We start from the raw sequence: 26,197 nt of genomic DNA, 5'->3' as shown, positions 1-26,197 counted from the left end.
AGGAAATCTCTGATTACTCTGCAGTCATTTTACCATGTGGACAGTCCAGAGGGAATTCAAGGACTGATTTCTTTAATGGAAGCTTCAGGATCTGGTAGTATTTCATTCTGGATAAATAAGGTATAAAGGGTATTTTTCACAGTTCCAGTTGTGAAGGGTTATCTGGAATCAGAATGAGGAAGGCCTCTTTCCTTCTTCATGTAGTAGAGAACAAGATGTGGGGTGAAAGGAAGTTCATTTTGACTAAAGAATTTCCACCACGATGTGTACCCATGACTGCACACAATCAGGCTGTCATAGTTTTGCTTTTTTCCACCATAGTGCATGGAGTAGGCTGTCTCTTCAACCACAGGTTGGGGAAGAAGTGTTGTGCTATAAATTTCATTTGTGATGTTTATTGAACCTCTTTACCCAGTTATTTTTTTTTAAAGTACAGCACTAATAGTTTTAACTTATTGGGATTCACTGCCTACAGTAACATTTAAAATTATTTGGGATTATTAGTATTTACTTGAATTTTAGTATATAATTGAATATCATTAGATATAAGTGAAGTTTTAAAAAAATTAGATGCCAAAGGGCAATTTCGTTTTTACCATTTCCTACCATATTCTCCCCATCTCAAGTAGAGATTAGAACCATATCTGAGAAAAGGAAATTAAAATTGCTCATAGGAAAATGTATATTATGCAACCCAGGATTTTCACTTCGAAAAATTTATCCAAAGGATAAATATTATGAGACTCAAGATCTTATTTAACTTTTTGTGTGAGCTAGCTTTGTCTGACACTGTTCTGGCACAGGAGGTAGGAACACTGTTTCATCACTGCCAGGTGGAGGTGGAAATCTAGGTTTCCCACTCAGCCTCTGTTGATCCAAGCACCGGGGAGTTTCCTTGATACTTTCAGGTGTGGGAGGGAGGTCTTCCACTGACACCACCAGGTGGGAGTGTTGGGTTGCTTTGTTACAGCCCTGAAAAGTGGAAATCTAAGTTCCCCACTCAGCCCTTGTTGGCACAGGTGGGCTTAGGTCCCTTTTTTTTTCCCCCTCTTTTTTTTCTGTGGAGTTTGGCTGGAGTAGAATAGTTATTTTTAAAAATTTTCTGTCCTTCTAGGCAGCTCCTTTCCTGGTCCTTTGGTTACAGTAGGCTTTTGTCAAGACTTTTTAAATCTGTGACCACAGGCATTTCTGGTTACCAGCTTCTTCAGCCCCAATCTGGGACATATGAGGTGAAAAGAGATCTTAGGGAACGCACAACCATGTTGGTCCTGGGGTACCAACGTTCCTAGCTCATCTGCTTTCTTCTCTTCAGAATATCATGTTCCTTTTAAATATAATATCCAGGGTTCTTAGCTGTATTTAGCTAAGGCTTAAATTTTGAAACAGAATGAATGAAGTTATAGCATATAACATTTAACTTTACTGTAATTGAACAATACTCTGTGGTTGGAAGGGCAGAGAGATAAAAAAAAGATTTTAAACGGTGGGGGCTCTTCTGTTTGCTGTTCTAATCAGTGGGTTTATGCCCTGGAAGTGAGTATAATTATGTCTGAAACAGTTAATGTATATTGTATGTTTCTTTGTGAAGGCTATTTTAAGTTTTGCCAGCCATTATAGTAGGATGAATGATTCACATGACTATTTTATGGACATGCTTAGTGCTTTTCATTATTGCTATTGCTACCTTCCTGTTTGTTCTCAAATGGGACAGAGAACATGTTAGTTTCCTGGTACTTCCATTTTCCTGCATAGCACTGACATGGTTGTAAAAACACGAGACCCTGAAAGTCATCCAGGCTCAGGAAGCTGCCATCTGAGATTCACTAAAGAACCCAAAGCTATAGCCATACACACAGCAGAATTTAATTCCAAAGTCAAAAAGTTTTCCTTGAAAATAGATTAAATTTTATTCAAATTAGAAATGTTCTTTGTCTCTCTCCAAAACCAACTTCATATTATTCTCTTGACAAATAAAAAGTTTTCTGGAGAAAATTTTTGAAGATAGTAAAAGAAAACTTCACATTTCTTTAATTTTCATCTATCAAAAGGTACATAATCAAAAAGTTTCAACATCTGACCTGTCCATGAAGTTTGTGGATCATGCACTCTGAAGGAAAGGAGGAGGGGAAAAATCACAATCACGACTGTGATCTGAAGTGTGAAAAAGTTATTATCTACCATGTCAGTTAACACTGGTGTAATATGCAAAGGCAAATGACTCTCAAGGGAAGGTCATTGAGCCGAGGAAAACAGAGTTCAAAAAAGAGGACAGGAGATATCTTCTGAGAAGAGTTATTTCTGTTCAGCTGAACATTAACAGGCGAAGAGTGAAAGATCAACATTCTATGATCAGTAACTATAAAGATGATCCCAGTTCTTTCTCACACTACTGACATTCCCACCATTCTAGCTTCCAAATTATAGAAAAAGATAAAAAGATTAACAAAAATAGAGAATGTAGAAACTGCTGATTTTGTGCTTGGAGAAATGGCACCAGAATGCCAGTGCTCACGTGCTCCACCCGCAAGGCAGCACCCTGCGTGGAGGTGGGGAGGACACTTCTGCTTCCGCACCAGGGACTCAGCTCCCTGGTGCACATGCTCCCTGGTGTAGCTCTGAACACAGCTCTCCTAAGAAACGAGGGCCTACTTGGCCATCATGCGGATCATGTAGTTAAGGATGCCTTTGTTGTGGAAATAAGTGAGCTCCACGTCCGTGTCAAACCTCATGACGGCCTGAAAGGTTTTCCCAGTATCCAGCTACAACAAAGAAGCAGAGAAGAATCATTGTGAAAGGAATTCCTGCCCAACCTGCCCTCAGGCCGGCCGTTCAGAGTGCGGTTGGCACACTCGGCATCTCCAACCAGCATATTAGAATCGTCAGCCGGGCCTTGAAACATGCCCAGTCTCTCGCCCTAGCCCAGACTCGCTGAATCAGAAGCTATATTTTAACAAGATCCCCAGCAGACTTATCTATAGAGTATCAATGATGGAAGTGAAAGATATGTGAGAATTAGAAATGGCCTCTTTGGGCAGCAGTTACTGGTGACGTTTGGGATGGTATTTTCTAAACCCTCTCTGGAAGCTCTCTGCAGAAAGTGTCTCGGGTTAGCAAAGGTTTCATTAAGGTTGTCGTCTCTTAGGCACCCTGTTCACCTAGGGACATAGACCTAAGCAGCTACCTCAGTGTCGATGTCTAATCCCCCTGGGACCTTGGTGCTGCACACTTCATCTTCACCTTGCCTAGAGAGCTGTTGTATTAGGATGAGGCTCAGGGATAGGGAATGTGTCTGCTGTTCACATTTTTATTAAAAAAAAAGGTGTTTTTTAGGTAATGTCCTATCCCCTAAGCTTTCATCACTATTCTCTGGGCCGAGTGAGACTTGGAGGAATTGGAGGCAGTGGGGCTAGTTGGGGATGGGAAGTAAAAATGGAACTGATGATAACTCTGTGAATAAAGAGAAATAAATAATGATAGGTGTCAACCTCACTATGTTGTAAAGGCAGATGGAGGAGGTGCTAGAACTCAAGTCTAATGCGGTCCTACTGAGCATTTTTTTCCCCCTTTTCCTTCCAAATCCCACTGATTTCCTTCTAACAATGCTGATTACAAATAAGGGTCCCTTTTGGCTGGCCCTGGCTTGAAGAGGCTCCAGCTTACCTTGATCTGGACTTTCATTCGGGGTTTGACGTTTTCTGGAATGATGACAGTGTATCGTTCCCGCCCTGTGAGTCCCAGGGTGTCTGCAGTCTCCCCAGGAAGATATTCAAGGGGTATCACCCCCATTCCAACCAAGTTACTACGGTGAATTCGCTCGTAACTCTCAGCCAGGACAGCTTTGATTCCCTGATGGGCCAAGACAGGAGTTGGGACACAGTTCCAATTTTCCTTCAGATACCCAGAAACTTTACAAAACGTCTTAAGTCAAAACTCTTCTCACATCTAAATTCTTTGTAAGTACCAATTAATAGTTTACACAAAATGTTACCTTCTAGTTATAAATAATACAGTAGCCAGTTTTAACTGATTGCCTACAAAATACAGGCACTATGTAAGCACTTAAATGAAGTCTCTCTTTCCCCCTCCACCAACCCTGTGAGGTAGATGCTATTATTGTCCCCTGTACTCAGGGAGTCAGTGTTATGTCTGGTATTTGAACCCATAGTCTGATCATGCACTTGGACACTTTGTGATACAATATCTCTTCGCAAACTTCCATTGTAACCAGAATCTGCTTCACAAAACATAAAGAAAATTTATTTTTTTCCCTTGAATTTTGCTATTACTGTAGGTGCATTGACAGACACAGAAGACTGAATCAAAGAGCAATCAGAATATACCACAGAGAAAGTAAGTGATTATTTATTGTGCGCTGCTTTTATACTTCCTGTTTCAAGGCTAAAATTATATTGACTATAATCTTGATATAAAGCTCACTGTAAAGTACATTTTTTTTTTGTGATCTATATCTGGCAATATATAGCAATGAAGAATAGACTAGGATATTCGATTAAGTAGAAAACCTCATTCTCAAACATTATTTAACTGTGATACGGTATTAAGATACTCCTAAAAGGGATATCTCTTAATATCTAGGGTATACTATTTAAACCCTATGCATCAGGGTCACTTGCGGAACTTACTGAAAAAGTAGAATATTGGGCACTACCCTAGATCTACTGCATCAGAATCTCATGCAGGGACTCTGGGGCAGGAGGAAGACAGTGATTCCTGTAAGTTATGAGAGCCATGACTCTGCAGTAGTGGTTCGCAAGCTTTGCTGCATATTAGAATCACCAGGGGAGGCTTTTAATATTCCCATATCCAGGCCTTTCTCTTTACCAATTAAATCAGAAACTCTGGGTATGAGATCTAGGCACAATTATTTTTAAAAATCCCACAGGTGTTTCCAAATTTAGAAACAAATTTATAGAGAAAAGGTATTCTTTAGGAGAGTATGTATTTGTATGGATTTATGGATATTTATTATGTATTCTGGAGGGGACATAGAGTTCTTTGTAAATTCATACTATTCACTTCCCTAGCTCTGCGTAAATGGCTGAGCAGGTTACGGATGCCACAGAACATAGTTGTCTATCCCTCTCTCAAACCTTGTGCGTACGCCCCAACATTGCTGCGTGGCCCAGACTGGGCAGCTATAGAATGAAGTATGTGGTGTCTGGGAAGACAGCCCTCTGAGCACCTCTGTAGAGAAGTCTAGACTCTGAAGCGCCTCTGGGTGTCAGTTCTCCTTACCCTCTGGTAGATTTTACAGTTCTCCACCCAATTGCTCACTGCTCTTGTTTCTACTGCCCAGCTCCCTTCCTAAGATCCCTTCCTTCTCTTCTCTGGTTCTTTTTAACAGTTTCTAGAAAAGGCAAGCCTTTCATATATTGCCGAGTAATCAGAGAACATTTTTTTTAAATAGAGTAAAATGATTGATTAAAAAAAACAAAGGTATGTGATATTCAAAGATATTTTCAGAAGCCTGGATGTCTGGAGAGCTGCTTGCAGATATCCACAAGTATACATATTTTAAATGTACTTGTATATATCAACTTAGTGTTTCCCAAGCGCATTAATTGGCTTGAGCCACATGTTATTTAAATTGACATCAAATAAGCCATTTTGCCAAACCCTGAGAATTAAAGCCTGATAGGCAGCAAGATTCTTCCCTGCTTTTACGGCAAATGAAAGCTCAAGAGGTAAAAATTCTCTGCTCCCTGGTGCCCTTCCCGTGGAACCGCCTCAAGCAGGTTGTCTTGCAATGGAGGAAGGTTTTAAGGAGCTGCCTGTCTATAGAGACAGCATCCTTCTCTGTTGAGTCTATAACTAGATTTTCACAGGCAGTAAAAGGCAATTGTAAAAAGTACTTTCCCCAAATTTACCCAAAGCTCAAGCTCCTTACTTTTCCTCACCCATGAACCTGGCAAGCCACTCATTCAGTAGTAGCAGCCCTGGCTTATTCCTCATGTCGCCTGTGACAGTGGCCTTAGATAAATTTTGGGTCCTTGAACTCTGAGAACATTATGAAAACAATCAACTTTTCCCCATAAACAGACATAATTTTGGACATAATTTCGGAGACTTCACAGACCATCCCCCCCAACTATTGTACAGACACCCCTAAAGACCCATGGTTCCCAGTATATGTCTGATCTGAGGGAACCAGTTCAACTCTAAATTCTCCTTCACAGAGTGAATAAAGCTGGATCCTCCAAGAAGCAGAAGAGGAACAACCATCACATAATTCTGAGTTTGCTCTTCCATGAATCTTCCTGAAAATTAAAGCAACAGCACTGATTCCTAGACCCCTTCCCAGTTTCCCTTCTGGTCCAGAGGTGTAGCTGTTTGTTGAGATGTCCCTACGTCATACTCACCAGGAGGAAAGGGCCTTTGGCTGCCCAGTCCCGGGAGCTGCCTGCGCCATACTCTTTGCCAGCCAGAATGATCAGGGGAAGGCCCGCCTGCTGGTAACGCTCAGCGGCATCGAACACATCAAGCTGAGGATGAAAAAAAGGGAGGTTTTATAGATACAGGAAAAGCACAGAATGTAGACACAGGCTAGTGAGACCTGGTGAGATGTGCAGAATCAGGGGGTCTGCAGTTGGCTGAGTCAACGGAAAACTTAACCAGATAGATGCCTGGTTGGTCTACAGATTCCTAATTAATTCCATCTATCTACCCCTGCCAAATTGTATTTTATATTGTTCTAACTGAAATGCTTAATTGTTGTCCTGGTTTTAGAAAAACATTCAAATCTTAAAGCATGAAAGGAAAAAGGAAAATAGGTTCTTTTCTCTTCCATTGATTAAACTATTTTTTTTAATTAGTTTCAGGTATACAGTACATTGGTTAGACATTTATATAGTTTATGAAGTGATTCCCCTGATTATTCTAACACTCCTTTGGCTCTACACATAGCCATTATAATACTATTGACTATAGTCCCTATGTTGTACTCTACATCCTATAACTATTCTGTAACTACTAATTTGTACTTCTTCATCTCTTCACCTTTTTCTCCCAGCCCCCCAAACTCCCACCCCTCTGGCAGTGACCAGATTGTTCTCAGTATCTGTGACTCTGTTTTCATTAAGTTTATTCCTTTCGTTCGTTAGATTACACACATAAGTGAAATCATCTGGTATTTATCTCTCTTTCTCTGACTTATTTCACTCAGCATAATAACTTCTAGGTCCATTCAAGTCATTGCAAATGGTAAGATTTTGTGTGTGTGTGTGTGTGTGTGTGTTATGGCTGAGTAATATTCTATTGTATATATGAACCATAACTTCTTTATCCATTCATCTGTTGATGGGCATGTAGGTTGCTTCCATATTTTTACTATTGTGAATAGCACTGCCGTGAATATACGGGTGCACAGATCTTTTCAAATTACTGTTTTGGCTTTTTTTTGGATAAATACCCAGAAGTGTAACTTCTGGGTCAAAAGGTATATATCCATTTTTAATTTTTTGAGGAAACTCCAGACCATTTTCCATAATGGCTGCAGCATTCTGCAATCCCACCAACAGTGCACAAGGGCACCCTTTTCTTCACATCCTCACCAATACTTGTTTTTTGATTTATTGATGATAGCCATTCTGACAGGTATGAGGTGATATTTCATTTTGGTTTTAATTTGCATTTCTTTGATGATTAGTGATCTTGAACATCTTTTCATATATCTATTGGCCATCTGTATTTCTTCTTTGGAGAATTATCTTGTTGAGATGTATGAAGTCTTTATAAATTTTGGATATTAACCCTTATCAGATGTATCATAGGTGAATATCTTCTCCCCTTCAGTAAGTTGTTTTTTTGTTTTGTTGATCGTTTCCTTTGCTGTGCCAAAACTTTTTAGTTTGATGCAGTCCCAATCATTTATTATTTCTTTTGTTTCCTTTGTCCAAGGAGATATATCGAAAAGAAATTACTGATAGTAGTATCAGAGATCTTACTGGTTATGTTTTCTTCTAGGAATTTTATGGTTTCGGGTCTTACATTTAACTCTTTAATTTATTTTGAGTTTATTCTTGTGGATGGTGTAAAAAGGTGACTCGGTTTCATTTTTTTTTTTTTTTTGCATGTATCTATTTGGTTTTCCAAACACCATTTGTTGAAGAGACTGTCTTTATTTCATTATATATTCTTGCCTCCTTTGCCATATATTTAAATGACCATGTAGGTGTGGATTTATATCTGGGCTCTTATTCTTGAACTATGTATCTGTTTTTATGCCAGTATCATGATCTTTTGCTTACTCTAGCCTTGTAGTATGGTTTGTTATCAGGTAGTGTGATAGCTCCTATTTTGTTCTTTTCTCAAGACTGTCATGGCTATTCAGGATCTTTTATAGTTCCATATGAATTTTTGGATTATTTGTTCTAGTTCCTGAAAAATGTCATTGGTATTTTGATAGAGATTGCATTGAATCTATAAATTGCTTTGGGTAGTATAGTCATTTTAATGATGTTGATTCTTCCTACCCATGAGTACAGTATATTTATTTGTATCTTCTTCAATTTATTTTTTCAATGTCTTATAATTTTCTGAGAATAGGTCTTTTACTTCCTTGGTTAACTTGATTCCTAGGTATTTTATTGTTTTTGATGCAACTGTAAACAGGATTTTCTTAATTTCTCTTTCTGAAAGTTCATCACTGGTATATAAGAATACAATCAAATTCTGAATATTAATTTTGTATTCTGCTACATTGCTGAATTTATCAGTTCTAACAGTTATTGGTGGAATCTTTAGGGTTTTCTATATATAGTATCATGTTGCCAGCAGATAATGACAATTTTACTTCTTCCTTTCTAATCTGAATGGCTTTCATTTCTTTTTCTTGTCTTAGTGCTGTAGCGAGGACTTCCAAGACAATGTTGAACAGAAGTGGTGAAAGCGAGCATCCTTGTCTTGTTCCTAATCTTAAAGAAAATGCTTTTAGCCTTTCCCCATTGAGCATGATATTAGCTGTAGGTTTGTCATATATAACTTTTATTATATTTAAGTATGTTCCCTCTATTCCCACTTTGGTGAATTTTTATCATAAATGGATGCTGGATTTTTAATGCTTTTCTTGCATCTATTGATATGATCATATGGTTTTTTATCTTTCAATTTGTTAATGTAGTGTATTACATTAATTGATTTGCAGATATTGATCCCAGAAATAGATCCAACTTAATCATGGTGTATGACATTTTTAATGTATTGCTGATTTTGGTTTGCTAATATTTTGTTGAGGATTTTTGCATCAATGTTTATCAGGGATATTGGCCTATAGTTATCTTTTCTGTAATGTCATTGTCGGGTTTTGGAATCAAGGTAATGATGGCCTCATAAAAAGAATCAGGGAGTCTTCTCTCCTTCAAGTTTTTGTAATAGTTTGACAATACGTGTTAATTCTTCTTGGAATGTTTGGTAAAATTCACCTATGAAGCAAGCCATCCAGAACAAGACTTTTGTTTTTTGGAAGTGTTTTGATTGATTTGATTTCGTTGGTGGTAATCAGTTGGTTCAGATTTTATTTCTTCTTGACTCAGTTTTGGGAGACTGTATGTTTCCTAGGAGTATATCTATTTCTTCCAAATTGTTAAATCTGTTGGCATATAATTGCTTGTAGTATTTTATAATCCTTTGAATCTCTGTGAAGTCCATAGTTACTTGTGCTTCATTTTTGATTTTATTTATTTGGGTCCTCTCTTTTTTTCTTGATGAGTTTGGTTAAAGCTTTATCAATTTTGTTTATCCTTTCAAAGAATCAGCTCTTGGTTTCAATGATCTTTTATATTTTTTTCTAGACTCTATTTCATTTATTTCTGCTCTGATCTTTATTATTTCCTTCCTTCTACTCACTTTGGGTTTTGTTTGCTGTTCTTTTTCTAGTTCTTTTAAGTGTAAGGTTAGATTGTTAAATAAACAATTTTAAGGTTGGTCTGTAGTGCTATAAATTTCCCTTTTAGGACTGCTTTTGCTGTGTCTAATAGATTTTGAGTTGTTGTGTTTTCATTTTCATTTGTTTCTAAGTATATTTTGATTTCTTCCTTGATCTAATTGTTAACCCATTCATTGTTTAGTAGCCTCCATGTGCTTGTGTATTTTCCAATTTTTTCCTCGTAGTTGATTTCTAATTTTATACTATTGTGATCAGAGAATACACTTGATATGATTTCAATCTTCCTAAATTTACTGAGATTTGTTTTGTGGCTTAACATGTGGTCTATCCTGGAAAATGTTCCATGTGCACTTGAGAAGAATGTATATTCTATTGCTCTGAGGTGAAACACTGAAAATATCAATTAAATCCATCTGACAGTGTATCATTTAAGGCTGCTGTTTCTTTGTTTTGTCTGGAATATCTGTCTATTGGTGCTAATGGGGTGTTAAAGTCTTCTACTATAAGTACGTTATTCTTGATCTCTCCCTTTATGTTGATCAATAATTGCTTTATGTATGTAGGTGCACCTGTGTTGGGTGCATATATGTTTACTAGAGTTATGTCTGCTTGCTATATTGATTTCTTTATCATTATGTAATGCCCTTTCTTGTCTCTTATTATAGCCTTTGTTTTAAAGTCTATTTTGTCTGATAGAAGTATTACCACCCCAGCTTTTTTTTTCCATTTCCATTTGTGTGAAATATCTTTTTCCATCCCTTTACTTTCAGTCTGTGTGTGTTATATGATCTAAAATGGGTCTCTTCTAGATAGCATATGCATGGCTCTTGTTTCCTTATCCATTCAGCTACCCTATGTCTTTTGATTGGAGCATTTAATCCATTTACATTTAAAATTATTCTTAAGGGGAGAAAAAATGGTGTAAATGATAGTAAGTGAGGAGAGAAGGCATCTGAAAAATGTAAAGGAAAGGGCTTGTAGAAATGACTGACTCAGTAGGTTATAAATTAATCGCATCCTATAAATCTCTAAATTGTCTTCTGGAAACAGGCAGCCTAACCTTGCCTGGCCATTTCCTGCTCAAATAAGTCCATTCCTAATTGCCCTCTCCTTTACCACAAAGACTCTCCAGCTAACATGTTTTCCCATAGCTACCTCCCCCACCTCAAGAACTCTCCAGCTCATATCTGTTGATTAATGGCTGGCCAACCAATTAATGTTCTTCCTTATCTCTGTAGCTGTGTAGAAATAACAAGACTGTATAAAACTGCCTATTGTGTTACAATTGGGGCTTAGCCTTTGGATGGGAATCCGCTGAGCTGGTGCCGGCAACCATAAGTGCTGCTTTCTGCTTATAGCCTCAGTGTCGTGTCTCTCCGTTCAAGAATCCTGTAACAGTGCTGATAATGTCAAGGTTGCGGATTCTACAAGACAAATGACCTGTAAATTGATAAGACCAGTGGTCTGGAAATTCCTCCCCACTTGCAGCCCCCTACCCGAAACTCCCCCTCCCCATCTTGAGTTACAAGGTACACATAAAACCTCAGACAAAGGAATAACGTGCCCCTTGCATAGACACTACAGAGGTATATAAACTGTAAGAAATCTAACCAAGGGGAGCTCGTGCTTTGGTGCTGTTAAATCCCACATGCCTTGCCAGCTAATACATTCTCCTTCCTCTAACAAAGTTGTTGGAGTGTCCAATTTCCTCCCTCAGGTGTTGCTTCCTGTAACAAAAGGGGCTCTGTTCATCCTTCTGGTGACCAAATCAAAGTTGTGACAGAAACAAGGAGCAGTAGCAAGGAAAAATCACCTGGGATAAACAAGCCATATAACTAGGGAGAAATCCAAGAAATCACCCTGCAATGGCAGATGATAGGAAGGGGCAAGAACGTAGAGCTGCTTGGTCTCTAGTAGCTGAATGAGAAAGAAGCTGAAGCAGATGCCTCTTAAAGGGGTCACATCCGTGAGCAGATTTTTGCAGTGATGGACCTGCTCACTCTGAGCACCAGTGCCGATTCGGCTGTGTGCAGGGGGCACTAGGGACTTACAGGAGACGTTGTTGGAGTGAGGGCTGAGGCGAAACTCACTTTGTACAGAAGTGCTGATGGTATCTATTGTTCTCTGTTGAGGCCTTGCCCCTCCCAGTGCCACCACTGCCAGGACTGCATCAAACTGGATACCAGAGGTTGCTCCTCCCAAAGGATTTCTTGAAACTCCACCTCTCCCAACTTGTGGCCCTACCCAAGCCACATCAAGGTGTGTCCTCCACCAGTCAGGTGCTCCTTGCTAATACTGGAGGCACCTGGTGTGGCCTTTTGAGGCAACGATAGGCACAGCATCTGTGGATTGCTTGCCCCGGAGGGGTAGAGGCTTGGGCTAAGTTTGGCCTGCAACTGAACCCCCCTCAGGATTGTGCCACTAGACATCTACTTCACAAATCCACACTAATAAGATCGGAAGATTTAGGAGCTTTGCTTAGGACATAGAAACAGACATGGAAAGGCAGCCAATATGAGAAGACAAAGAAGCATAAACCATTTGAGAGAACAGCACAGAGATCCAGATATAATGGAGTCAAGTAATCTAACAGATGCAGAGTTCAAAACACTGGGTATAAAGATGCTCAATGAACTTTTGGGAAATGTAGATAAATTCGGTGAGAACTTCAACAAAGAGATAAAAAACATAAAAATGGAAATATAAATTATAAAAGGGAACCAATCTGAAATGGAGAACACATTATCTGAGATGAGAAGTATACTAAATGGAATAAACAAAGGAATAAACAAAGTGATTAAAGAAGAGGGTCAAATGCCCTATCTAGAGGACAGGAGAGCCAAGTACACTCAATCAGAATGGCAAGAAATAAGATACTAAGATTATAAAAATAATTTAAGAAGCATATGGGATACTTTTAAGGGTCAAATATCCATCTGAATGCTGCACCTGAAGGAAAACAAGATGTTGAACAGCTGTTTGAGGAAATAATGATGGAAAACTTCCCTCACCTGATAGAGGAAATAGACATACAACCCCAGGACGCGCAGAGAGTCCTAAAAACCAAGAATCCAAAGAGGCCCACACCAAAACACATCATAATTAAAATGCCAAAGGTTAAATACAAGGAAAGAATATTAAAAGCAGCAAGAGCAAAGAAGTTAGTTACCTACAAGGGAACACCCATAAGACTGGCAGCTGATTTCTCAAAAGAAACTATGCAGGACAGAAGGGCTGGGCACAAGATATTTGATGTGATGAAGATCCAGGATCTACAACCAAGAATCCAGCAAAGCTATCATTTAGAGTTGAAGGACAAATAAAGAGCTTCCCAGACAAAAATAAACTAAAGGAATTTATCACCACCAAGCCAGTATTACAGGAAATGTTGGATAGACTTCTTTAAGAAGAAAACACACGTATCAAAAACAGGAATAAAGAATGGTAACAACTACATTCATACAGATAAGTACCTTAAATGGAAAAGAATTAAGTGTTCAAACCAAAAGATATGAAAAGAAAGGGGATGGAAAAAGATATTGCTTTGATGGACCTAGAAGGTATTTAAGTCACAGAAAGATAAACACTATATGATTTCAATTATATGTTGTCCCAGGGGTTTATATGTGAAATCTAAGGAATAAAAAGAACAAACTAATCAAAAACAGACCCACAAATATAGCAGACAATTTGGTGATGGACAGAGTGGAGGGGGGTTTTGGTGGCTGGGAGAAGAGGGTGAAGGGTTAAAGAAGTACAAATTAGTAGCTGATGGATGGTCATGGGGATGGGGAGCACAGCACAGGGAATGTATTAATACATTGGCTAGGTAGAGGGTCAGAGGAGGGATGGAGCAATAGGGGGGATCATTTTATGAACTATGTAGATGTCTAACCAATGTACCATATACTTGAAACTAATTAAAATAAACAAATTAAAAAAATAAAGTGATTATTAATAGGTACATAATTATTGCCATTTAATATTTGTATTTATGGGTTTCCCCCCCTTCTTCTTTTTACAGAAGTCCCCTGAACATTTCTTGTAATACTGGCTCATTGGTGATGAATTCCTTAAGCGTTTTTCCTGTCTGGGAAGCTCTTTATCTCATTTTCCATTTTAACTGATAGCCTTGATGGGTAGAGTATTCTTAGTTGTACGTTGTTTTTCATTACTTTGAATATTTCTTGTTAGTCCCTTCTGGCCTGCAAAGTTTCTACTGAAAAATCAGCTGGCATTCTTATGGGAGTACCCTTGTAAGTAACTAGCTGCCTTTCTCTTGCTGCTTTTAAGATTCTTTTTCTTTAACCTTTGGCATTTTAATTATGATGTGCCTTGGTGTGGGTCTGTTTCAGTTCTTCTTGTTTGGGACTCTGTGCTTCCTGGACTTACACGACTAATTCTTCTGTCAGGTTAGGAAAGTTTTCTGTCATTATCTCTTCAAATGGATTCTTAATTCCTTGCTCTCTCTCTTCTCCTTCTGCTACTCCTATATGTGGATGTTGTACGTCTGATGTTGTCCCAGAAGTTTCTTAAACTATCCTTTTTTTTTTTTAATTTTTATTTATTTATTTTTTTCTGTTCCGACTGGGTGTTTTCTGCTCTTTTGTCTTGGAATTCGCTGATTCGATTTTCTATTTCACCCAATCTACATAGTGTATTCCTCATAGTGTATTATTCTTTTCAGTTATTGTAGTCTTCATCTCTGACTAGTTCTTCTTTATGGTTTCTACATCCTTTTTTGTTTACTATGTTTCTGTTGAAGTTCTCATTGAGATCATCTATTCTTCCCCTAAGTTCATTGAGCATCCTTATAACCACTGGTTTGAACTCTGTCTTAGGAGGTTGCTTGCCTCATTTCGTTTTTTTTTTTTTTCTGGAGTTTTCTCCTATTTTATTTGTAGCATGTTTTGTTGCTTTCTCATTTAATTGCCTCTCTGTGTTCATGTATTAGGAACCTTGTCCAGGTGGCCTTAGGTGTACTGTGTGGCCTAGTGGCACAGTCTCCCTGATCACCTGCACTGGGTGCTCTGGGCATGTTCCTTGTGTGGTTGTGTATGTACTCCTGTTGTAGCTAAGCCTTGATTGCTGTTAGCACATCAGTGGATGGAACTGACTCTAGAGCTGACTGGCAGTGGAGACTAGTCACACCCACAGGGTATGAGCTGGTGTGTGTGGTCTGACCTCAAGGAGTGGAATTAGCCCCAGCAGACTTGTGTACCTGTTGAGACCACTCTTTGGGAGTGCCACTTATGGGGCCTGTCAGGTGGTACTCTGTTGTGGTCTGGCACCAGTTTCTGGGTGTGTTGGTTCTGTGGCCTCTTGGGAGGTGCTCCTGAGTAGGCCAAGGTCAATTGCTGCCTTTGATTGCTCAGAACTACTTGGTGGGAGCTATAAAGCGATCCGTGGGTAGTTACTGCCTATGCAGGATCTAAAGGCAAGTGGGAGAGAAAACAGTGCAAGCTGCAGTCCAGTTACCCCAAGCACCGAGCCTGGGGCAGCTTAGCAAAGTGTCCAGTGTGCCTCAAGGCCTGAAGCTGCCTGCTAGTTGCCCATAAGACTGCGTAGCTGGAAGAGGCCTTTGGGTGGTATGCAAGTTGAGTAAGGAAGAGACCCGGGGAGTCACTGGGAATAGTGAGCAAATTTCCCCCAGCCAATGCAGTTTTCGTGCCAGTGCTGTCTCTGGGGCTTCCTGTAAAAGTCTCAGATCGCGGCAAGTCTAGCCGCTGCCTGATTTGGGCCTACGGATAACTGAGATCTATTCAGGAAATACTGTACCTCGGGGTTAGGTTTGTGGTCTGCCAGTGAAAGTCTCTCCCAGTACGTAGGGGCCTTGATCGGGCTGCACCAGCTGAGTGCTGTTGTTTGCTGTTGAATTCGCAGCCCAAGGAAAGCAATGGATAGGGCTGGCTGTCTGGGAACAGCCTCGCCAGGGGCTGTTAATCTCAGGAGACATGGAGACGTCAGGCCTATACAGCATAAAATTTGCTGCCAGTTGTGAGTCTGCAAGTTCCTGCAAAAGTCACAGATCACAGCAAGGCCAGCTGCTGTCTGTGTCAGCTTACAGACCCCCGTGATCCGCCCAAGAGGTACTGCAGTTCTTGCTGGCAGAGGTGGTCCAAAATCAAATGTCATTCCTGAATTGTGCATGCAGAATACACAGCCCCAGAAGGGGGCAGGGCAGAGGCAGCTGTCTGGCAATGGGCTTGCCACAGGCAATTTGTGGGTTAGGTGGGGTGGGGTCTCAGAAAGACACAGGGCTGTCAGGACAATAGAGCAGGGGTCCCCAATCCCCAGGCTGTGGGCCAGTACCAGTTAGTGGACTGTTAGTAACCAGGCCACACAGCAGGAGATGAGCAGTGGGCCAGCAAGCGAAGCTTCATCTGTATTTGCAGCTAGCTGCTCCCTATCACTAGCATCACCACTTCAGCTCTACCTCAGATCATTGGCGTTAGATTTTCATAGGAGCACTGCTCCTACGGGGACTGCTGCAATACAGCATCACATTTGCTGCTAGTTCTGAGTCCGTGGGTTTCCGCTAAAGTCACAGATCACAGCGAGGCAGCTTACATTTGTATTGGCCCAGAGAGCCCCATGATTTGCCCAAGAGATACTGCAGCTCATGTTGGCAGTAGTGGTCTGAAACCAAATGCCTCTCCCAAAATATGTGTGCTGCACAAGCTGGGGTCTGCTGCCTGTGCAGAATGCGCAGTCCTGGAAAGGGGCAGGGCGGGACCAGCTGTCTGGCAATAGGCTCACCGCAGCAATCTGTGTGTTGGGTGGGGCGTGACCCACTTTCCTGGGCCAGTGTAGCTTCAGAATTGCCACGTGGGGGAATGGCTTATCAGAAGCATGATGGTGCCCATCCGTAGACTGCCCAAGAAGGGGCGTGACAAAGGAACAATGGTGGCTGTCCCTGCAGCCCTCGTCCTAGTACTGCACAATGAAGTCTTTCTCTGTATGTCTCTTGTGCCGCCTGAATTGCTGACCCTCCACCAAAACCCAGGGTGAGTGTCTGTGAGAGAGTGAGTCTGCGCGTGGGCCCTTTAACAGTGACGTCTGGGTTTTCAGGTTCCTTCAATCTCACTCAAACAGCCATAATCTGTACTAATTTTTACAGTTAGATATTGTGGGAACTCCTCTTCCTGGGGCTGAAACTCTGGGCTGGGGATCCCCTTTGTGGGACTAGGACCTTTTTCTCCTTCAGGGGGTCTTCTGCAGCCATGCTGTCCCTTGCCGTGCTCAACTTACAAGTGCAGGCGCAGGACCAGCTCATTTCATGTCTCTGTGTCTCCACCCCTCTAGTCTCAATGTGGCTTTTTACTAATATCCTCAGATGTATGTGTTATCAGCTAGACTTCGGGTGGTTCTCCACGTTGACTGACTTATAATTTGGTTGTAATTTTAATGAGGTCCTGAGGTGAGGCAAACCCCACTTTTACCTAGCCTGCCATCTTGATCCTTCTCCCCACCCTCTGCCCTGTCCTCTTCTATTGATTAAACTATTTTAAAGCTTAAAAAACAGAGAACTTCACCTAAACCTAGGGTTCAACTCAGTATCATAGACTCAGTGATGGTCAGTTGTGAAGGATAGCAAAATGCAAAGAAGGTAATGTGTTTTGAACTCACATAAAATGTGAACTTTTATTAGTTACTTTTCTACTTGGAGGTCAAGGCGGAGAGATAGAAACACTGATGGAAGCACAAATTAATAAAGAATAGGACAGGATTAACTAATATTTTAGTATATATGAGAAACATAGATTCATTTGTTTCTCACAGGAAGTCTAACCATCTTGCCAAGTTGAGATTTAACAAAGACATCTGATATCACTACTAATGGTGGAGGAATGAAACAGCTGTTTTCCCTCGCTACGTAAGTCAGAAAACAAAATCCCTCTAGAGAGTGCTTCATTTGAAAGAAGCTCTAGAAAGGTGTTGAACTGAACTTTCAAGGAGGCTTTTACAAATTACTATTTTGGTGGACTGGTGGAGCCTGTGGTTAATTTTACATGGCATTAGCTAAATCTGAGTAGGATCTGAATGTCTTCAGCCATAGTTCATGAACGTAGAAACTTACAAAAAACTAAAAGCCTTCTCTGTCCAATTGAATAGTCTAGATCCTGTCAAAGACTAGAAACAACCTATCTGGTATTTTCAGAGATATCTATTATTAGTTTGGGGTATTAAGGATGTGGGAGTGTATATTTTAAGTGCTTTCAAAACTACTGCAAAACTGAGAATACCATGGCAAAGCAGTCATTGACCTCAAGATGAGAGGTCTAGAAATATGGTCTCCTGACTCATCTATTATATGAGCCATGCTGAGAGTAGTAAACAGCTTACAAAGTAAGAGCTCTCTGCATTCTCCTCTTGTGAAGAAGAGAACATAAAATTTAGTTGTTTATTACTGTGCCTCTGTATCTTATAGGTATTATGTTTAAATGCCAGTTCTTCATTTCCCCAGTTTTACCATCTGTCAATTTCCTATTCTGATGAGGATTTGGTTCTCTTAACCATCATTCCCAAGAGTCCTTCAATACCTCCTTTCTCTCTCTGACCTCATGATAGAATTATGTCAAATGTTTTGGAAAGTCAATATTTGGTGTCTGTGTTATGATTATGTAAATGCTATTTACAGCTGAGTCATGTAATAGACCATGATTTCCTTTTCTTGGCAATTTAAAAACAATTTCCACTGGAACTAATAATTTTCATTGTTTTGTGTGTGTGTGTGTGTGTGTGTGTGTGTGTGTGTATGTGTGTGTGTGCGCTCACCTGTTTCTATGTCCCTGTGTAAATGCTCTGCCCAAAGTACAAATCTTCTCTAAAGATATCCAGTTGTATCAGGTAATTATCACTTAAAAATCTTTTTCATAGGGCTATCACTCCTGGAGCCCTCAGTCTTGCTCCAACTTGGACAGAGTGCTATGTAGACGTGGAACACTCCTGTGATCGAGGAATCTTCCTCCACCAACATCCTGGGAATTCCTGACATTTTCTTTTCCTGAATCTTTTTGTTGTATTCCCTCATTTTTGTGGAGCACATTTGGTGGAACTAAGTAGTTTCCTGAGACAGGGACTGAGTGATAATTTAAAAGTTTTTGAATATCTGAATGTGTTATTTTAATTTTACTTAACTGGTAGTATGAGGGACACAGAATTTTAGGGTGTAAATCAGTCTAAGTTTCCAGTGTTGCTTTCAGCACTTCTGATCCGCAGCATATTGTATGTAAGCTGTTTTCCCTCTCTGGACGTTTCTAGATTATCTCCTTATCTCTGCTGTTCTTACCTTCATAATAACGTGACTTGGAGTGGGTCATCCTTAATCGTTCTGCTGTGCATTCAAGTGGACTTTTCAATTTGGAATCTGAGATCTTGTAGTTGGGAAATTTTCCTTGTGTTACTTTCTTGATAATTTTCTCTCTTCTCTTTTTAGATTCTATTCAGTTAGATGTTGGGCCTCTTCAGTTCATTATTTAATTTTCTTACATTTCTCTCTAATTTTTCCTTTACCTTTCTGTTCTACAATTTGGGATATTTTTCTCAACTAATCAACTTTTCCTGTGAATTTTTTTTTTCTTTTTTCTTTAAAAAGCTCTATCTTGTCCTCTGATTACAGTAACATATCAGATCACTCTAAGGAAACAATTTTTTTGTTAGAGTTTTATCCCTTTTACCTCTTTTCTTGGTCTAGGTCATCTCTGATTCTGTCTCCTTATTTAAGAAGAGGTACTAAACATCTGACTAAAATTCTGTGTGAGGGCTTGTAAATAAGTGAGGTTTGCTATGACGATATACTGGAGACCTCCCAGTATCTACAACTGCAAATCCTTCCCCTTTGTCTCCTGGGAATTCCAACACTTAACTGTATCTTTTTCATTTAATAGTTTATCATCCCTGCTATTCGTTGAACAAATATCTACCAGACATTGACTTTGTGCTAGGTCCTGGTGATTAATGATTACCTATGAAGGGTTCACTTTATAAAAAGATAATCATTTACAAGTGAGGCAGTTTGTGTGGGGGTAAACAGCATTGACTTTGAAGCCAGACTCCTTGGGTTTTAATCTCAGCTTTTCTACTTGTGATCTTAGGAAGCTCTCTATGCCTCAGGTTCCCAATTTAAAACATAGATAATTATGGTACCTACCTCAAAGGGTTATTATGAGACTTAAATAAGTCAGTATATACAAACAGCTTAGAACTGTAAGTTCTGCATAAATATTTGTTTTTATCTTAAAATAAGTTGGGAAGGTTATTTCTCAAGTAGCCTAAACCGTTTCAAGCAGTTTTTCAGCATTCATTGGGAACGGAAGTGACACCAAAGATCTAGTTAGTATATGTGCCAGACACTAAGCTAGCTGTTTTATATGTCATTCCACTTAAATTTAAACCTCAGAGCCTGACGAGCTAAATATTATTTCTATTTCACAGGTAAGAAAAGTGAGGCTCGGAGAGAAAAATAACTTGCTGAAGACTCCACAGCTGGTATGAAGACCTGGGACTTCAACCCCAGCTTGTCTGACTCAAAGTTCAGGCTTCCCAAAGTTCAGGCTCTCACATGCCTCCTATCTGTGAACAAACAAGTCCAACCATAATATGCCAAGCGCATGGCTCCCTTTAGGATCCAAGCAGAACTCCATAAACCTCTACATTCCCTCTTTTCCTGGTGGTATGGTGAATTAAATTAAATGCTAATAAATTCATGCAATAGCACTTCTTGATAAATATCCTCTACCTTAAACTGGAATTTCCCCCTCGAATACTCAGCACTGATGAAATTTCACCCAGAGGCTTTTTAACCACAATTCACAGGAAAGCGGATTTAGTTAAACCATGATGCAGAATCTCTACGTAGGAAGAGGAGATTTTACAGTTTAAAGGGCATCTCTATCAGTGATGAACTCTACATACAGACACTTGGCAGAAGACACAATACTCACAGTTTCTCCAGAAGGCAGATGTATAGTCTGCGGTGCCTGTTTGTTCAAAAATTTGTTTAATAAGCGAATGTTGGCAAATGTTCCCCGTACCATGATGGCATCGTTACCTCGGCGGGAGCCGTAGGAGTTGAATTCTCGTGGAGTCAGGCTAATAACACAAGCAGAAGAAGAGCTAGTTTAGTGAACCAATCAAAGGTTATACCAAGAACAGAGAAAAATCATAAACTTTTAGTTAGTCCTCTATGTCCACCAAACATTGTTCTCCATGAGAGAAAAGCTGTTCCCACAGCTTCAACTGAGGACAGAGTGCAAGGTGAAAAGTGGGGTGGTGAAAGGTGGAAATCAGTGTCCTTCCAGGGTCAACTTTTCATCTTATAAATCTGGATAGTCAAAACAGGAAGAACTCTAATAAGAATATTTATTTCATTCATTCAGTATAGTAGCCTATACAGTTTCACAAAAGATAAAATATTAAAAATAGGTAAGAGAAAGGAAGGAAAGACAATAATCAGGGTAAGCCAGTCAGGTGGAGCCTAGAATGGAGGAAACGTAAAATATGTCCCATAAACTAACCAGAAGGAGGTTTAATTGTCCCTGAATAATCATGAACTCAATGCAAAGGGAAGTCACACAATTAGCAACATGATTTTCAATTTCATAAGATAAAAATCAAAGCAGTGCCAATGAGGTAGAACAGTTATTTTTTGTCCTGAAATCAGAGAAAAATCTTGTCTATGGGCTTCAGTGAAAGGGAACTTTGGGATACCAGGTGCATCTGGTATGATCGCAGCGACCAAGTTCACTGGGATGTTGGTTAAAATGCTAGGAAGTGCGTGTATTAATATGATTTAAAACTTAGATATAATTTGAGGATTGAGACTCAATGAAGGGGCTTCAGGAGCGAGTGAAATTATATCCAAAATCTTGTGGATATGTGCATTTTCGGGGGAAGGTATTGTATTTGCTTTTGTTCAATTCCCTGAAAAATCCACGTCTCAAAAGAGGTCAACAATCACCAGTCAGAGAAAGTGTTACATTTTGTTCTTCAAATTGGTTCTGGGCCCCATCCTTGCAGAAGCTGATTTAAGAGGTGGAGATGGGAACCAGAAATTTTTATCTCTCTGGATGATTTTCATGGAAGGTCAGATTTGGAACTAACTTTAATTAATATGGGTATATTAGACAACAGCAAATAATATTGGTATAATACCTGTTAAAATTGGTATATGACTGAAGGACTAATAAATGGATGCGTGAACTATAAATCAGAAGCAGTTCTCTGTGAAGAATATGTCTCTCGACCAGGAATGGCAATGTACTTCAGGTTATATTCCTGCTGAGTACTTCAAGTGTAATGAGGCTCTGTCAGAGCCTTGTGCTTTAACACAGCCAAGCTGGGGGCACGGATGACAGTTGAGTCTAACAAGTATGACACTTGTTCAGAAAGAAAGTCTCCTCTCTGCTTGATGGAGTTAATGTGCTAATGAATTTGCCCATGGAAGCTTTGAAGTAGCAAACGGAAAGACTGTTTTTCAAGCCCCAGGGTTCAGTGAAAAACCAGAGTCTGATTCCAAAGAGACCATGCAAAAGGTAAGTACTGGCCTATCCACTCCACATTTGCTTTTAGTTGGCCCTAATTTCACACATACTTACCCTCTGTTAGTTAAGTAGCGAGCAGCAGGGCTGTTTCTTGCAATATTTCCAGCCGGAGAGATGTGGTCAGTTGTTACTGAATCTCCCAAATTTAATAGCACATAGGCATCCACTATAGATTCAGGAGGCTGAAGATCCAAAGTCTAGCAAAGAATACAAGTCAGTGTTTGTCTGGGTTTTCTCTAACAAGTCACCAGAAAAGTCTCAACAGTAGTGGTCCATGGACTTGAACCAGATGACAGCCCTATTTCAACACACAGAAAATTCTATATGTTGTATTAGGGTGCTTAGAAAAGTAAAATTAACTTACTCATATCTTACCCTTGAAGGGAAAGCAAAATATTGGCACTGTCCCCTCAAAAGCAACAGGGATGCAGCTGCAAATAACAATCTCTGTCTTCATGCCCACAGAAATGACATTCTCCTTCTCCACATCCAGAGAACTCCTCATATGTTAAGGACAACTGGAATTCTGACTTCTACTCCCATCCCCTTTCCACAGGGACCCACCCAGGGGAGCTTAGATTCCTTGATCATCTGTTTTTATGGGTATGCAGTTTAAATATGGCAGGCCCTGGGGATGTTCTCCTGGAACAGACCCTCAGACTTCACTCATCTATGTCCTGGTGGCACTTGATCACCAAGTTGTCTCTACACAACCACAAAGAACCCCTGGACAGAAAAACTCTAGGTCCACTACAGCCAAATAGCCTAGCTTCTGAAAACTCTCCCCAGTACTATTTGCTTGAGTTTGCAGGGCTTATAAGGAAATGGGTAGTCAAAGCCAGGGTATGGGATAATAAAGAACAAAAAGAAAAAAAAAGGAAAAAAGCCTTTTGAAGAACTCATTTTGTTAAAAAGTAAAAAGTCATACCAGGTTTTCAAAGAATGGCGGTGACTTAATGTATGTAGATTTGGGATTCCAGTAATACAGCTTATCTGATGGGACCGCTAAAGCATTCCAGCTTTTATTCACAGTCTTAAAAAAAAAAAAGAAGAAGAAAGAATCTGATTACATTCCATCCTAAGGAAAATTTAACACGTAAACATAAAACATATATTCAAGCTAAGAGTACAATAAAAACCATTCTTATTCTAGTCACATATAAGGGTTCCTTAATACTAAGACAGTGTTGTATTAAAAATAAACTTAAAAATACATATGCACTGTGACAAGGAGCCTCTAAGATGGCCCCCAAGGACCCCCACCCCCTGGGATTCACACCCTAAAGTGAGCCCCTACTGCTGAGTGGGGCTGAACCTAGTGATTTATTTCCAAGATTAGGTTATGAAGAGACTCTGCCTTCTGTCTCTCTCACTCTCTCTTGCTTGATTGCCCTAATGGAAGTCAGCTGTTATGCTGTGAGCTGTGAAGAGACCCACTAAGCAAGGCACTGAGGGAGGCCTCTAATAGCCACTGAAAATTGAGGACCTCAGTCCAACAGCCTGTGAAACACTTTAGTCTGCCAACAACCACATGAGTGCCCTTAGAAGCACATCTTCACCCAGTCCGGCCTTCATATGAGCTACAGCCCTAGATGACACCTTGACTGGAGCCTTGTGAAGGTAGAGGCACCCCAGTTAAGCCACACTTGGGTTTCTGATGCACAGAAACTGTGAGATAACTGCTTGCTGTTTTAACCCACTAACTGTTGGGGTAATTTGTTGTACAGCAATAGATAAATAATTCATATATTTACAAATATAAGAAATAATAATCCAGACTGTAGCAAAGGGGAAATTATTTACTCTGTGAAGATATAGGGAAGCAGACTTCCAGGTCACACATTCATTGAACAGCAAATGACAGCAGCTATGCACGAAAATTAGCTTGAATTCTTTCCACGGGTCCATTAATGTAGCCTTTAAACAAATACATTTAACCAATGCCCACAAAATTCCCTCAGACCATTTCCCAATGAGGCACTTGTGGGAGGGCACCACGCATGCCTATGATTCCCGTCTGACCCATCTCCCCAGACAGTCTACTCTCTAATTTTAAACATAGGTCCTAATTAGTAGCTCTTGGGTCAGCCTAACACAGAAAGCAGGGGAAAAAATAACATCTAAGAGTTTCAGAAAATAATACTGAGCTCCATACATTTCCTCCCTATTTGTAAAATACACAGAAAGTTTTATTTTAGCAGTTTGTTGCTTCCTATTTAGTGGCATTCATTCGTTCATTCATTCGTTCATTTTTTAGAATCCAAATAATTCTGAGAGGTGCATTCCACCAATTGATGCCACTTCAGTAACACACAACAGTGATATCTGGGGTCCTCAACCACAGATGACACAATAACCCAGGGTATCTGAGAAAAGAGTTATGGAGAGCTGGCCAGGTATCACACATAGCTCAAGGTCTTTCTTCTTGAGGCTGCTGCCCACCTGTCCACTTGAACCTTTGGGGAGTGTGGAGTTTGTAAAAATGAGTCACAGGTCAAAAATGACTGAGAACCACTTCCTTAGTTCTCTAACGAAACAAATGTTACTTCTGTGGTTTACACCCCCATTAGCCTCAAGGTCTTCAGAGATGACACAAAGGAGCAGGTTTCCCCTAAATACTTGGGGGCAGATGAGCAGGACCTCACCTCTATTTTCTGATAGACCTCCTTAAACATCCCAGGGATGACGTACTGACGTTCCACAGCCTGGATCTCCTCTCTAGTTGGCCAGATATCTTTCAGAAATACTTGTTGCCCTTTTGCATTTACTCCTGGGGAAAAAAGTGCTTGTTAGTGAGAAAAACTTCATTTAATACTTTTTCATTATTATATACAGTCAAGTCTCATTCTTTTTTTTTTTTTTTTTTTAAATATTTTTCAACTATAGTTGACATAAATATTACTTTCAGGTGTTCAACATAGCGATTAGACATCTATATTACTTACAAAGTTATCACCTTGACAAGTCTAGTACCTATCTGACACCACACACAGTTATTAAAATATTACTGAATATATTCCCTATGCTGGACTTTACATCTCCATAATTATTTTTATAACTGACATTTGTACTTCTTAATCCCTTTACCTCTTTCACCCCTCCCCTGAACCCTCCTGCCTGGCAACCATCAATTTGTTCTCTTTATCTATAAGTTTGTTTGTTCGTTTATTTTGTTTTTTAGATTCCACATATAAGTGAAATCAAATTTGTCTTTCGCTGTCTGTCAAGTGTCATTATTTGCAGTGGTTATGTTCTATAAAGTCCATGCAAACACTGCATAGTGAATAGTGAATCACCACCCCCAGAAGACATTCATGGTTACTTTTCTAAAACTCTGGTCACAATATTTTTGTCAACAGATGAAGATATAACCTGGCTTTATGAGTGTTTCTGTTTAAAAACAACTTATTTAATAGGTAATGTTGATGCATTAACATTGAACTCTGCCAATAGCCCTTATAAATCATGCCTGAATAAAGCCTATTTAGTATGGGGCTAATTGGGCTTAGAAACACTAGACAGTACTTCAGTACTATATGTGGGGACATTTTAAACCAAAAAAATCACTGCTGAAAGCACACATATGTGAAAAACATGGCATTAACTAGACCACAAACAGGATACTTATTTACAGTATGACAGCTGAAATAAGAAGGCTGAGGACTGCCTTGTTTGATTTCAGCTGAAAATGTGCATGTTGAATGACTCAGAGTTTTCTCTCCTCTGTGCATGTCTGAATGAGCATGGA

At 39.8% G+C, this 26,197-nt stretch overlaps 1 protein-coding gene across 1 annotated transcript in view; it reads right to left on the bottom strand.

The window, feature by feature from the left end:
- Window positions 1-1,882: 1,882 nt before the first annotated feature.
- The window catches only part of ACO1 (aconitase 1), a 67,365-nt gene continuing 43,050 nt past the window's right edge, over window positions 1,883-26,197 (bottom strand). Inside the window, exons 15-21 of the mRNA XM_016138508.2 lie at window positions 25,095-25,219; window positions 23,378-23,482; window positions 22,504-22,646; window positions 20,851-20,998; window positions 6,381-6,503; window positions 3,661-3,846; window positions 1,883-2,759 (exon numbers count right to left, since the gene is read on the bottom strand). Of these exons, the coding sequence (XP_015993994.2) occupies window positions 2,646-2,759; window positions 3,661-3,846; window positions 6,381-6,503; window positions 20,851-20,998; window positions 22,504-22,646; window positions 23,378-23,482; window positions 25,095-25,219 (944 nt within the window). The 3' untranslated portion in view covers window positions 1,883-2,645. The remainder of the gene's footprint in view (window positions 2,760-3,660; window positions 3,847-6,380; window positions 6,504-20,850; window positions 20,999-22,503; window positions 22,647-23,377; window positions 23,483-25,094; window positions 25,220-26,197) is intronic.

This window comes from Rousettus aegyptiacus, unplaced genomic scaffold, assembly GCF_014176215.1.
Source record: "Rousettus aegyptiacus isolate mRouAeg1 unplaced genomic scaffold, mRouAeg1.p scaffold_m13_p_3, whole genome shotgun sequence".
NCBI lineage: Eukaryota > Metazoa > Chordata > Mammalia > Chiroptera > Pteropodidae > Rousettus > Rousettus aegyptiacus.
This window is presented reverse-complemented; position numbering and strand designations above follow the sequence as displayed.